Source organism: Mycetomoellerius zeteki, unplaced genomic scaffold, assembly GCF_001594055.1.
Source record: "Mycetomoellerius zeteki isolate Tzet28-1 unplaced genomic scaffold, Tzet1.0 scaffold112, whole genome shotgun sequence".
Taxonomy (NCBI): Eukaryota; Metazoa; Arthropoda; class Insecta; order Hymenoptera; family Formicidae; genus Mycetomoellerius; species Mycetomoellerius zeteki.
This window is the reverse complement of record NW_017256040.1, coordinates 573,635-588,066: the sequence shown is the minus strand read 5'-3', so window position 1 is coordinate 588,066 and position 14,432 is coordinate 573,635. Positions and strand designations below refer to the sequence as shown.

Below are 14,432 nucleotides of genomic sequence, written 5' to 3'. Positions count from 1 at the left end.
CGTTGTACGATTTTTTTTCGACGAGTTATTCGACATTGAAGCAAAAATGACCCTTTTTATTGAATGTCGAATAACTCGTCGAAAAAAAATCGTACAACGTTCAATAAAAAAGCAAATTGAAGGTAAAGATTCACTCTTTCGAATGTTTAAAACCGCATTTATGTGCGATTTTTAGTAGTTTATGCCATAAACTTTTGTAAAATTTGTACAAAATTTTCAGATTTGACGGATATTCACTTCTGCTTGTATAGCTACGTAAAAAATCAATCAAATCGAAATATCAATTACCGATTTCGAAAGTAGAGATTTCATGCTTTAAAATACTTTTTTAAAAATTTCGTTATGATTATTTTTTACGAAGTTACACTCTTCTGAATTTTTACCTATTTTTGGGGGTGGACTAAGTGATCCTTTAATTTTTTTGCGTAGTGTATATACCTACTATATATTTTGATTTTTCTTTTTTTTATTCAAACATTTGCCGAAACAATTTAAAAAGTTTGCTTTTTAATCATATACATATATGAATTATAACATACTTCCTTCATAAGCTTTTCGTATACGCAATTAAATTTTAATCTTCGGCTTCGTCGAAACTTACAATTAACCGTGGTCGATCATTACCGCGAGGAAGATCATGTCTTTAACAAATGCGATGTAAGCGGCGTGTAATCTTAGATTACGCGATCCTTCCTCATAGATCTGGGGAGGTATCCTGAATACCGCGCGCGCGGAAGCATGGAAATTGTGGTACCACGTATGTACAGCCAGTACCACGTTCACGTAGAAGGAAATGAAAACTGGAGATCCGGTCACGTGTATCATCGGTATCCGGCCAGCTGGATACCTTATTAGCAAAGCACCCAGCGTTGTTATTTGTAGGACGCCGCGGCATATCTCCGCGACGTGTGTTCGCGGGGTGGATGTAATGGCGGGCGTGGTATCGATCTATCAAGGGAGTCGCGGTCAATAAGTCGTCGTCCCCGTGACATCGGTGATTGCGATCGTCGATCTGCCGCGAGCATGAAGAGGGACAGGACTTTGCGGCCGCGATACTCGCGCGACATTTGCATTTGCCACGGTGCGGAGTTGTCCGCCTCGTGTAATACGCCCTACGTGGCTGGAAATCGTGCCAGACGAATCCCGACCTTCGTAAACCTACGTTCTTCGAGTCTTTCTCGCGCTTCACAAAACAGGATGATATTTTATTCAGGATGCGTCTTAGTTTTCGGAGATATATTTGAATTAATTGTCGCATGCATAATGAAGAACTTCTATTTATTATGTGTCATTTTTGTTGTAAGTTCATTTCTTGAATAATTCATTTTCGGATGTATTCGTGCGAAGAATATATAGAAAAATATGGAATAATAATAATAGTAAATAAAGAATATAAATATAGAGAATATAGTGAAAAATATAGAAAATGCAGGCTGCCATGAATTGCTTTTTTAAATTTTACTTAAAAAAGCATGGGTTTTTTAACAATTCAATTCATATAACAGAACTGAATAATTTTTTATCTTGGAATTTTTATTAAAAAATCGCACTATTTAGATATTTAATGTTAACCTAAAAAGATAACGTCAAAATGAATCAAACTTTAGAACGATTTTTCTGAAGTATTTAAAAACTGAACGATTTTCAGATATATATCTGAAAATAATTTATTAAACCATTAATATAATTGTGCAGGATGCTCAAGCATGATGAGTAATCCTGCAAAAAGTTTTAACATTTTAATAACCAGTTTCAGTATCCTGTATAATTTTGATGGTCCCAAAAAATAAAATTATTTTCAATCTGTATCTAAATTTTTAGATATTTTAGCAAAACTGTTCTTTCCGTGTTAATAACACTTTAGAATATGAAGTGTAATTTTTTCATATAACTAGTTGCCAGAGGCTCGGCTCTAACCTTTTATTTTTTTAAAGAAGAACTATTATATGTTTATGATTAGATACTTATATTATGCCATAGAATAAATGCTACGTATGAATTTAAGTATAAACAAGTCTAAGACAGGAGTACACTATTGTTTAAAAACTCGTTGCAAAGGTCAATTTTATGCACGATCTCATATAGATATTACAGCAACACTATACCCAGATGTCGGGTGCGATCGGCTTTGAGACCCCAACGATCATTATAGCAATAGTATTTGTGGTCCACCTTGCACGCTCTCGGTATTCACGAAGGTACCACCCTAATTACCGCGTCGGCACACGCTACCACCGTCATTTCTATCGCGGATTACCATTCATGCCCGATTTCCAAAGGTGTCGTATGACGTTAGCGCGATGGAGAGAAAAAAAAGGGAAATACGTTCGACGAAATTCGACACGGAGGTGTGCGAACGTCGCTCTTGCTCAAGCCCGTATTCGTTTCGCGCGTCTCGGAGTTGAGAGCGGTGCAGAAGAGCAGTTTGTTGCAAAGAGCATCTGTCCGCGCCATATGCAGGCTCGAGTTGCCAACTCGGCGTTTTATCGAGGACCGTGATATTATTTTCCGTCCGTGTGATTGAGGGCCGGACATGCGACGCCGTGTATATTGCTACTGTAATTTGTACGTCGAACGAGTTGCCCAATAACGCGCTAACAAAAAATATATGCACGGAACGTAAGCAAAGTTAAGTGTTTTCTTTCAACGCCGACTTTATTTAAAATCTGACGAAGTCTCGACAGTTTACGGAGTTCAAGTGGCTAGAAATAATTAGTGTTTCTCACGAATTAATTTTTAGTTATGTAAACAGGAAGCATGAGATATTATCTAAATTTAACATTAAATTAATTATACTTCGATGGAATTTTTATCAAAAATTGTGTGGTTATTTAGATATTTAATGTTAACAATTAAAAATTTAAAATAGCATTGAAAGGAATCAAACTTGATATATCTACTTTAGGGTATAAAAGTGTTTCAGTCATATAACTGCTTGCCATACGAGGGCGGCTTTGAGAACCGTTCTACCCTCCCACGATCAAATGCACGTTATCGATTATTGCATTCCTGTAGATAGGGTGGGTATCTTCGATTTTAATGAAATCTCAGAACGCTATACTCCTGATTTCCTGCGATATTGAATTAGGTTGCGGAATAACGCACTTTTCCACTATTTACATAGCGGTTATTTATTGTTTTCCTTTAGAAACTAACGAAGATATATTATGTCACTTACACAAGTTTTAATCCTGAGAAATTAACTTGCAAGAGGGTATTGAGAAAAGCTTAACAGGCAACAAAAAATATGCATATCTCAAACAGGTGTAAATAAGCCGCGCGAGTTCTTAATGGCTATTTTCACTTACCATAATTCTTTAATGCATGAAGCCAATAATAATTAATCACCCTGAACGAGGATCGCCAGCCAGATTACAAAAAAGTGAAAAAATCTGTTATCATTACACATTGAAAAGAGATAACATCGACAACTATGAGAATTAAGAAGAAAGATCTTTTGCGTTATAAGCAATACAATTATGAAATGTTGACGATTACAAAATTAATATCTAAGATGTAAATATTTGTTCAGAAACTTATTAATACAGTACTTATTAGCGGAACGTAATTAATTAATTACTTACACAATTATACGTACTTATAATTATTATATCAATAGTTATGTCAACTAACACTTAAGTTATTATAATATATCATATCACTGTAGAATTTAAAGTAAAAATTCAATAATTAAAAAATATATTTTACATTGCAAGAAAATATTTTTTATAGCAAACTTTTAAGTATTAATGTTGTCATAAATATTAATATGTCAGTGAACTTCGTTGTAATAAAAAAATTAATAAATTTCGAGAAAAAGAAATTTAAAATGGTAATTTTTAATTATTTAAATATTATTTAATCCTCTCTCTGCAACTAGTGTCTTTAAACTAAAGGCACCACTGATATTTTAATTGTGAAAATTTTGATAGATAAATTTAAATCTATTGTATATTAAATCCAAATAAATCTAATCTGATCGTTCTATGATGGTAAAAACTCATTGATAAAGCTTTGACAATCTACCCAAATTTTTTTATACATTAAATAATCCACAATAATAAAAAATATGCTGTTTTTTAAAGATTCGTATTGTTGATGGAAGAATTAAAATTTATATTACCGGCGAATAGTTAAGTATATCTACAGAGAACATGATAATTAAGTTAAATATCGTCATTAAGATTACGATAGAATTTTCCATCCGTCATTTGTGCAAAGCTTAATAAATCGCGTCAGGGAACGTCTGCGTAATTATACGCAAGTATTATAAAAAAGAATATTTTTAATTTAACTAACAAGATATCTTAATAAGCGTTTTTCGAATAATTGTAAGTGACTGTAAAAACGATGAAATTGCAGTACTTATATGCGATATTAAAATGCGACGCTCGCGACAGATAGACGACAATGAACAGCACGGCGCGGTTTATCGTGGCGACAAACCAGCGCTGGATCTTTAACGACGGGGAATACGACGATCCACGGGATCGTTCCGTGCCCGTCGTCGTAAGACGTGACTTTCGGATGTGCTTGGAGGCAAGAAGATACTCGGGTTATTCGGGCAGAACGCGAAGTCTTGGCACCCCAAAGCTTGCGGAACACACAGCCATACGACGCCTTTGCATAGTTCATCATAGTTAGGGAAACTTGGGCGTTCTCGAGTGTTAAGCCCGTCCTGGTCGCGTTCGCTCGTCTCCTCGACACCGTTCTCTCTTGTCTCTGCATCGTTAATATCGATAACTAGATCCAAGCGAGCGAAACTTACGCGAATTGCTACATTCGGCACGGGCGTATACCACCGGTGCGCATCGAGCTCCAGTGTGACTAGCGCCGTGTAATAGCCAGAGCTCCATTAGAATCATTGATTAGATCTGTGGATTTGATTACATGATTAATAAGCAATTGTAATTAGGTGTAAATGGCGATTAGATGCAATTGGCGCGATACAAATTTGCGCTCATACATTTTTTTCTCATTTTCTTTTCTTTTTCTCTCTGTTTTCCTCATTTGTTTTATCGCGAAATAATCCCATGTACTTCTCTTTTTTTAAATTAAATAAAGTAAATTCTTATTCAGGATAGCGATCATGTAACTTTTTCCCTAGGGCGGAAACGTGAAAAGTGAAATATTTTGTATGTATGTGTGTATATGTACGACATACATACATAAAAATTTTCACTTTTCACGTTTCCGCTCTAGCGAAAAAGTTACATGATCGCTACCCAGTTAATATTTTGCGACATGACTACGTGTTAAGTAATTATGTGAGATAATATCAATGCGTATTAATATATGTTAATTTTGTAATTTTAAGTAAGATAACAAATGCGTGATAGTATATGTTAATTTTGTAAATTTAAATTTGTTTGCTAGTAGTATCCCATAATGATTTACTACAGCTATTTTAAAGCTATAGCATGTAAATCGATATTATGATCTTAAATTATTTATTTTACAGCTAAAAACCGCTCTGCACTTTATAAGTTTTTTCGCGCAAATTCGACAATTTCGTGTATAATTCGCAATATCTCTGCGGAATAAACTCCCCCTTGTGTGATGCTTCGTTCGCTGCACCCTGTGTAATTTACTTATTAAATTTTCGGCTGACCTTTGGCATTCCCTCGGGGAGGATGCCAGAGACGTTTGCTTTGAAACAAATATGCTAAGCAGTGCGATGCCTAAGATGATGGCAAAGGTATCCCTAAAGGGTGCACAAACCCGCGTCTTGCATTATTAGCAAATCGCAGATGATTTTCTACGCGCGTAAAATCCTTGTCCAAAATTGACGATGTCGATAAATTCGGCTTGTTGTCTAAACATTTTATTTGTCACGACAGATACAAAATTACGTAGAAATATTTTTTAAAAAATATATTATAAATATATAAAATAATAATAATGTATAAATTGATATTTCATAAATATACAATAAAAATATTATACATATAATTATTATAATATACAATAAATATATAAATACAATAAACATACAAAACATTAAATTTTATTCATTAATACAATAATGTCTCGTTATTAAAAATTCTTTTATATATTAAATCTATATATCTGTGCTTTAAACAATCTAATAGAGATTTAATCGCGACTTTCATAATAATTGCTGAAATTAATATAAAAGTAATATCATAACATCAATTTTCAAGCTCAAAATTGCTAAATAATATTACAAGTAATATAGAGAAGTTAAAAACAAGCCAATAATTAGATCAAGAAATAAAAACTAGTTTATTAAACTTTAAAAAATCAATGAAAGAAAGGATTAAAATTATTTTTCAACAATCATTATAAGATTTACTTTGACTTACTTAATCTTTTTTAGCCAATTAAAAAATTGTAATAAAAAATAAATTAAGAAATTGAAAAAGTGAAATGCATAAATACCGTAATAAATAAACATTGCAAAAAGTCAGAAAAAATATAAAAATAATTTATATTTGATGGTAATAATGGTATAGTAAAAAACGATATAGTAACAAATGGTAAATAATAGTATTAAAAGTAATATCATATTTCTTTTTTATGAGAAGAAGTTATAGATGCAAAAAAAATATACTTATGGATCTCTCTATTTTTTTCCGTCTCGGGATGAGACGGAACAAGAGCGACATGAACGAAACGAGAGCTTCTAGAAGCGATCACAATGCCAATAATCAACCGAGTGGATCGACCGATTGCAATAGCTTTATCCTTGAGAACGTGATGCTCCGTTGTGTCCTCCCCTTGCGTTTCATTGTGTGCAACTTGGGGATCCTTTAGCGTCCTTTAGCATTTATGCTCGGTAGAGTAGCGTTTGTGACAGTTTTTTAACTAAAGGGGTTTGGATTTGAGAAATCGGTACCATTGTTGCGCCTTCGCTGCTGGAAAGAGCCGTGCCGTTTAATCGGCCGGCGCGGCGCGAACAAAACGGAGTCGGATTAGAATTGTACAGGGTGAATTGACGTTGCTCTAAGTACGAGGAATAGACGCGAGTGAATTTTATACCCCACCTCCAAAGTAGCTGCAAGTATCGTACGATATACAAATTTAACGGATTTTTAAATTTTAACATTCTCTCTTAAATCTTTAGATCGTTGGTTACTTCATTCTTTAACTCACTAACTTAAGTCTATGTAACAGAAAGATAGACATATTAAAACCGATGACTCGTAAAAATCAGTTGATGAAGAACCGTAAAATATTGCTTTATATTATGTTGTGACTAAATGATTCGAAACGAAATTATACTTCATAGCGGTAGAATAAAACTGCGTTTCTTACGTACGTTATATAACTATAGACGAATGACATTCTCATAATCGCCACGAGTCATTTTTTGCTGCGAATGACTTGAACAGACAATTGCGAATGGTTTCGGTAAATCTCTCTACATAGCACAGAAAAAAATATTCTGTTTATTTTACGATATCACTATATGGTCGCGCGTTCTACAATTGTGATAATAGAATTTGGAAAAAAATATTCGATTATTTTCTTAAGCGCACACTCATAACTTTTCATTTTTACAATACATTCTGTTCTCTTTACAGCAACGTGTATAAATATCTTCACAATTCAATTTCAGAAAAAAAGTTGCGGTTATTTTTATGGTATCCTACTATATTGTCGTCCTTTAGAAACGCAACAACAGAATCTAGAAAGAAGTATTTGGTTTCTGCATCAGTATGTGTCTAATTATAATTTTACATTTTTATATCACATTTTGCCCTCTTCAGGGCAAATATGTATGAATATCTTCACATTTCAACATAGAAAAAAAAATTGCATTTATTTTTATCCCACTATATTGTGCATCCTTTAGAAATACGACAACAAAATCCAGATAAAGTATTTGATTTCCATGTTTTCAACATATTTTTAATCATAATTTTACATTTTTATATCATGTTCAGCTTTTTTCAGGACAAACGTGTATAAATATCTTCACAATTCAAACAGAAAAAAGTGCATTTATTTTCCCATTGTATTGTGCGTCCTTTAGAAATGTGATATTCAGAATTTGGAAAAAGTATTCGATTTTTACGTTTCACATCAATGCATTTCTAATTATAATTTTACATTTTTACATCATGTTCTGCTCTCTTCGGGGCAATTCATATATAAATATCCCGACAATTCCGAACGTTCGCTTCTCGCGTACGTTCCTCGCGTGTAAATAATATACATTTATAACTGTATCCCAATACTCTGCAACGCGAAGGAATTACGTAATAAGAGATATATCGCTGCACAAGAATGCAGGCGAGCATATTATTGCCGGTGTCCATTCCGTTGTGGTTCAATCCGATACGCCATCATTTATCAGTATCGACGTTACCACCACGGCGATACGTGATTTTATTTTACCGGAGCGTTTAACGAGAGAAAGGCGATCACATTTCATCTCATTAGCCGACACAACACGGTTACATCAATGTATAACTATCACGAACTCGTCAATATAAACCCAGAAAGCGGTTCCAAGCACGTTAATTAGCGCCGCGCGCCTTTTTTCGTTCCTGTGAAAGTTCCTGGATGGAGTCGGCCGCCTTGAACGCGACATAAAGCGTATAATTTTCGACCTCCTAATCACGACTCGGATTCGGACAGTCATGACCTTAATGCTCTCTCGCATCTGCCGATTTCCCACCGCAAACGCAAAATAGTGACGCTATCGATCATATCGAGCTCATTAGGCATATTTGCTAATCCGCACACGCAACATTCCCCGTACGTTAGGATGATGAATCGATCGAGTAGCCTCGATCTCGTGAAAACGCAGACCTAAAACGAACACGCGACGGCCACCTTCTTCCCAATGCGCAATGGTTAAACTTGACGTTCGGCCTGACACGGTCGGCGCTTAAAAAGCAAACACCCTAATTGCGCCGATGTCCCGCTTCTCTAGATTGTAATCCAATGGATTCGAATCACACGGTGCAACGTTCCGGGCATCAATTTTCAATCAAGCGAAATCTGCTAATCTTGTGGAAAAAGAGAAGTTAAGGTTCCTGTGACGATAACTATCAAATAATACTGTTTCTCTCGGCAGTTGTAATTACAATGAGACGCTGTAATTATATATTAATATTTTGTACGCGCGTATCGAGATTCCTTAATCAGCTGATCATATAATTAGAACTAGGGTCATAATTAGGATAACATTATACAGCGAGTGGCAGAATGCATAGAATGTGCAATCGACATAAACATATATCCGAAGTGATGCGAAGCGAGAAATGTTGATTGTCCCTCGATCGAGGAATCCAGTACCGTTTGTGAGCTTTTTTAATCCTTCCTTTATCGTATATATGTCGCACGTCGATCTAAACGATCGTGACAGGGAGGAGGATTATAACGGCGGAAGGGGAGAGGGGGATAATCTAGCAAAGAAATCGGAGAAACTCGCTTGCGGTGATTTCTTCTGCGTTGCGATCCTCGTGTAGAAAAGATGTAGAACAATAATGGCAAGGGCTCGTGATATAACCGTATTTGTGACACGGAGCGACTCGCAGTCTGGATAAAATCGCTAGTTTTTCCCCTCCTGGCAGTCGTGATTAAGATTCCGAGCATATATCTGCCTTGTTCTCGATTTCCTAGAAGACTCGCGCTTGGTCCCATCATATCCGCTTATCGTTTCTCTCATTGTATTTGTACATATGAGTTTATATATCAAGAGAAATTTCTATTCCATATTGTTAAATAAATAGAAATTATTTAATAAGTTTTTATATTTAATAAATAGGATCTATTAAATATAAAAACTATTATTATTTGCCTTCATCTGCTCCGAAGCAAAATTTCTCAATAAAAATTTTTGTTTTTACATTTACTAAATTATTACGATTTCTAATAAGTCGTCGGAGAATGTAAGTATCGTGAGAATATACTTACAATTTGAAAGTATGTATGATAAATATGTACATATAATGATAAAACATGAATATTCTAAAATTTACATAAATAATTTCAAATTTCTTGTATTTAGATAAGAAGTAAAAGAGATATAAAAAGTTTAACGGAACACAATCAGTGCTAAAGAAATTAGTCAAAAAAATTCGATCAAGTTACTGTACAGGAAACATCACTCCAACGTTGAAGGGAGAGGCGACTTTCTTTTGAAATACTTCGCGCATGTCGATATTATAGGCGTATCTACTTTAAGAAGCAACTTTAAACAGCCGATCATGTTCATCGCAGAGAATAACGCGAGTAATTACGCGATCGGCGGGATCCATTAGAGACTCGCCAGCTCGCTCGTCTTCATCGATGACATAAGAGAACTTTTATAGCGCGAGGATTCCTGCCGTCATCCTTTACGCGCATCCTCACGTGCGTTCGCTTCACAACTATTCCCTCGTCTCTCATTTAAAACCATGTTACATGCCGACCTGGTGCGACGACGCGGCAGCGATGCGGTACGAAATAAATTGCGCCTGCTTTACGGGACGAAAGCTACAAATGAAGACCGATGAAGAATTCACCGCGAGCCTAGAGATAGAATCTTCTCGGATCAGAGAGCCGCCACTTGTTCGTAATTTGCCGACACGCGTGGCAGAAATGCCACGATATCGCTGATCATTTTCATCGTGAGTACCGTTTAATGGAGCATACAATTGAACTCGCAGAGCTGAAGCTATAGCGCGACAATACGGCGTACGTGCAATACGCGTTGTTTCGACGAGTCATCGTCATCCGCCTCTCCTTTCGAGATTGGCGAGAGTAAGCAGCGAATGTTGAAGTACGTACGGGATAGTAATTCCGTTACCTGAAAGGGTAGATTAATATCTTCCTGTTATTCTAACAGCGAAACATTGCGCCGACCTTATAAATCTGAAAAAATTGCAGCTTTAATTTACTTGTTCACTTTTGTTATGCCTTTCAAACTGATCAGATTTCTTCACGACGAAGTCATTAAGATACGTAACTGCAGTAAGGCAGTCCTGATGAATTTAAATTTATCGATATTTACTTGATATTTCTCGAAATTGATATCTTTATATAGCTTCCATAAAACATCCATTTATTATTCTACATATATATAAAGTTAAATATTTATATAAGTAAAATAAAACTAATAAATGATTTATTATTATTAAGTAAAATAAAATTATGACAATTTTTAAATTCGATTTTTACTTTACGAATTATCTTTTGTATTAAAAACATGATGTAATCGTAAAATATTGATATAGACTGATATTTCGGATCCAGAAATTTGTCAAGGAGAGGGCACTTCGGCATGCCGCAAGCGAAATTTTTTTAGGGTCAAATATGAAGAGATAAAATATTAAATTATTATTTAAATTATTATATTTAAAAAAAGTAATATTTTAAATGTGTAATTCACGTTAAAAATAAAACGTTTTATTTAAAATTATATTAACTAAAATATATTAAATAAAATTGTATTTTAAATTATATCAAAAAGAAATAATATAATGGAATCTATGTTTTTTTATATCTAGGAGTTTCTAAAATTAAAAAATATTTTTGGTTAATCAAAATTCTCATTAAACATTTCAGAAATATTAATAATATTATATAACATTTTTTACTATCAATTTTTAAAAATGACTCCAAAGAGGACTATGGTCCTTGTGAATCTATCAGTGAATTTACCTGACATGTTTGGCAATATTGCGCAAACCAACGAAAAACTATTGATTATTGACACGAAATTATGTATATAATTATAATATAATATATTCTTTTACATTAACAATTATTTTTATAATTTTGTTTGAGCTGTGCAAATGTGATGCGCATGATCAAAATAAATGATCATACTCATATTTCGTGTCGTGCAACAAAAATCACAAAAAAACAAATAATAGAATTCACGCCTTGTTATTATTACTAACTGTTACGTGGGCATTACGCAGAAATACGACTGCATATCATTCAATAATAAATATGAATAAGAATGTAAATATTCAATAGATGTGTAATTTATACGCCGTGCCTTAGAAGCTAATTGCGGATGATGTTTCGCTAATGGCGGCGCGGTTATCGCTCACTGTTTTCCTCTCTCATTATCATCCTAAATACAGTACAAAATCATCACACAGGACGTAGAGAATTCCTGCTTGTCATGGATCCGTTATATACCGGTAATCGAAGCAATTTTTCTCCTCGTAGACACGGCAACCTTTACTTCGTTGTCGACCTCCGGCCTTTACCTATTTACTACCTATCACCGCGTCGTGCAAGCCCCCCCGGGATACTAAATTAAATACTATCCAATTAGATCCCGTCCGCGTTAACTTTGACTTTAGCTTCTTCGTACGCATATTACCTCTATGTCGTACAAATTACGTTACATAAAAACGTTTGCAATCGCTTCATATCAATTTACATCTAATTTGATTTAAGTTTCAGCTTTAACTTCAGTGTATCCTTAACTTTAATCGTGTTTTGAAACGAGATTCTAAGAAAAACCGTATCGATCTGATAATAAGTAAATTATCATGAGTCTTTAAAACAATCACTTTCGCATGTAAAACCACTTGATTTCGTTCTAGAATTAATTTTATGGAAAAAGGACAAGTTCACAAATGTATAATCAATGTATATTTCATAATGATTTACTATGACATACCCAGAGATTCGACTATCACATTCGTACTTTGAACATGAATGGGTAGTAAAGAGTAAGTTTTTTACATCATTTTTAAAATATGTGAGTGCTAGATGAGAAAAACCACTCTCTAAATCTAAATCAGTGGATAGTCACTAATTACCCAGTGGCATACTTGGCACTGATAATCAATGAAGTTCAACTAAAAAAGAAAGAATATTTGCGCATTATATGACTAAAATACTGATATTTTCACGTTAATTTCAATCTTCCAATACCATATTCATTGAATTTAACCATAAAAACAAGGTTAGTTAGATCACATAATAAAGATTAGCTAGGTTAGGAATTTCACATTTAATTCACTGATTACTAGTGGCATACTTGGCACTGATATCAGTGATTATCCACTGATTCAGATTTAGAGAGCAGTGTGTTTCATAATTCTCTTCTACGAAATATAACTGTTGTCGATCAAGAATGTAAAAGTTTAAACCTTTTGAATATTTTGCTGAAAGTTTAATTCTTCTACACTAGCAATCAGAGAAAAGGACAAGTAGTAGCAACTATATAAGTTTTATAAGAATTAATATATGTACAGTTAAATAATTTATTTTATACAGGTATAGTTATTGCAACTATAACCCACACACACAGTAATTCTACCTAATATAAAACTAGTAGTTATTGCTTATATAGTTGCTGCCACTATGCTTTTCTCTGAGTGTACTCGACTTAATATATACTTTGCAATAGTTTATCACGTAAAGTATTAAATCAGAACAAAATTATAATCAACAAACTGTACTTTTGGCATTTTCGTAAATTTCTTTAAGTAATAAAAAAATCTTTGATTCCTATTAGACTCTCCAATCAGATGAACTCGAAAATGAAATACTTGAGTTTCGCTTATTTGTGAAAAATAATTTGGACTGCATTAAGAGCATGCCAGGTCGACGGTACCATGCTGATTGAAACGTCATTTCTGATTTCAGACGAACATGCACGCGTCTTTCCCATACGACGGCGGACGCAGTAGTGGTGGAGGCGGCGGTGGCGGAGGCGGCGGCGGCGGCGGTGGTGGCGGCGGTGGAAGGGGCGTCGAGTATGGCGCCGTACGCCGTCCTGACGCCCTCCTACCGCCTCCGGGCCTCGACCAGACCGACCTCGTTCTACACAGCAGCCTCGTTGACGACCCCCAGGTGAGCGACGATGTACGTAATCGCAACATATTTTCTCTATTATCATTCCTCGACGCATCTCTTCTGATGACGTTCTTGCCCGTCGAGGATAACCCGCGAGACGTTTCAGCAAACAGAGGCGTATGGTTACTGGAGATCTGCTCCGAAATTACGTACATTTTGCGCGAGGCGATTTTTCACCGTCGCTTTGCACTCGCGACGTTTAAAACGTCTCTGTGAAGTTAGCACCTCAACTTAAAAAATCGGAAATTTTAATAACAATACTGCTTGCACCCGCAATAGTTCTAGAGTTCCTGATAGGTTTTAGCAATAGTACCGTTCATTTAGGCCAAAAATTTTTAAAAATAAAAATATGCGGTGCTAACTTCGCGTGGCACCGCAAGATTCGAGAAAGTCGATTTTTTTTACGGAATCTTACAGTACTCGAAGAGTACTAGAGAGTTCCTGATAGATTATAACAATAGTTCGGCCAATAAAGATTTTTAAATAAATTAAAAAAAAGAGCTAGCACCTCAAGTTTCAAAAAAAATTAATTTTTTTGCGCCATTTTTTAGTACTCGAAGAGTTCTATAGTTCCTGATAAGTTTTAGTGACACTACCGGCCATTTTAATATGTTTAAACAATTTTTTAATCCCAGCGCTGGCACCGCACG

The 14,432-nt window shown here is 34.8% G+C and overlaps 1 protein-coding gene across 2 annotated transcripts in view; it reads left to right on the top strand.

Annotated features, from left to right (window-relative positions):
* Window positions 1-14,432, top strand: part of TfAP-2 (transcription factor AP-2) — a 75,393-nt gene that overhangs the window by 12,471 nt on the left and 48,490 nt on the right. Inside the window, exon 3 of one of the 2 annotated variants that reach the window (XM_018454714.1) lies at window positions 13,573-13,791. In XM_018454714.1, coding sequence (XP_018310216.1) covers window positions 13,573-13,791 — 219 coding nt within the window. The remainder of the gene's footprint in view (window positions 1-13,572; window positions 13,792-14,432) is intronic. The other variant, XM_018454722.1, reaches the window with a different exon arrangement.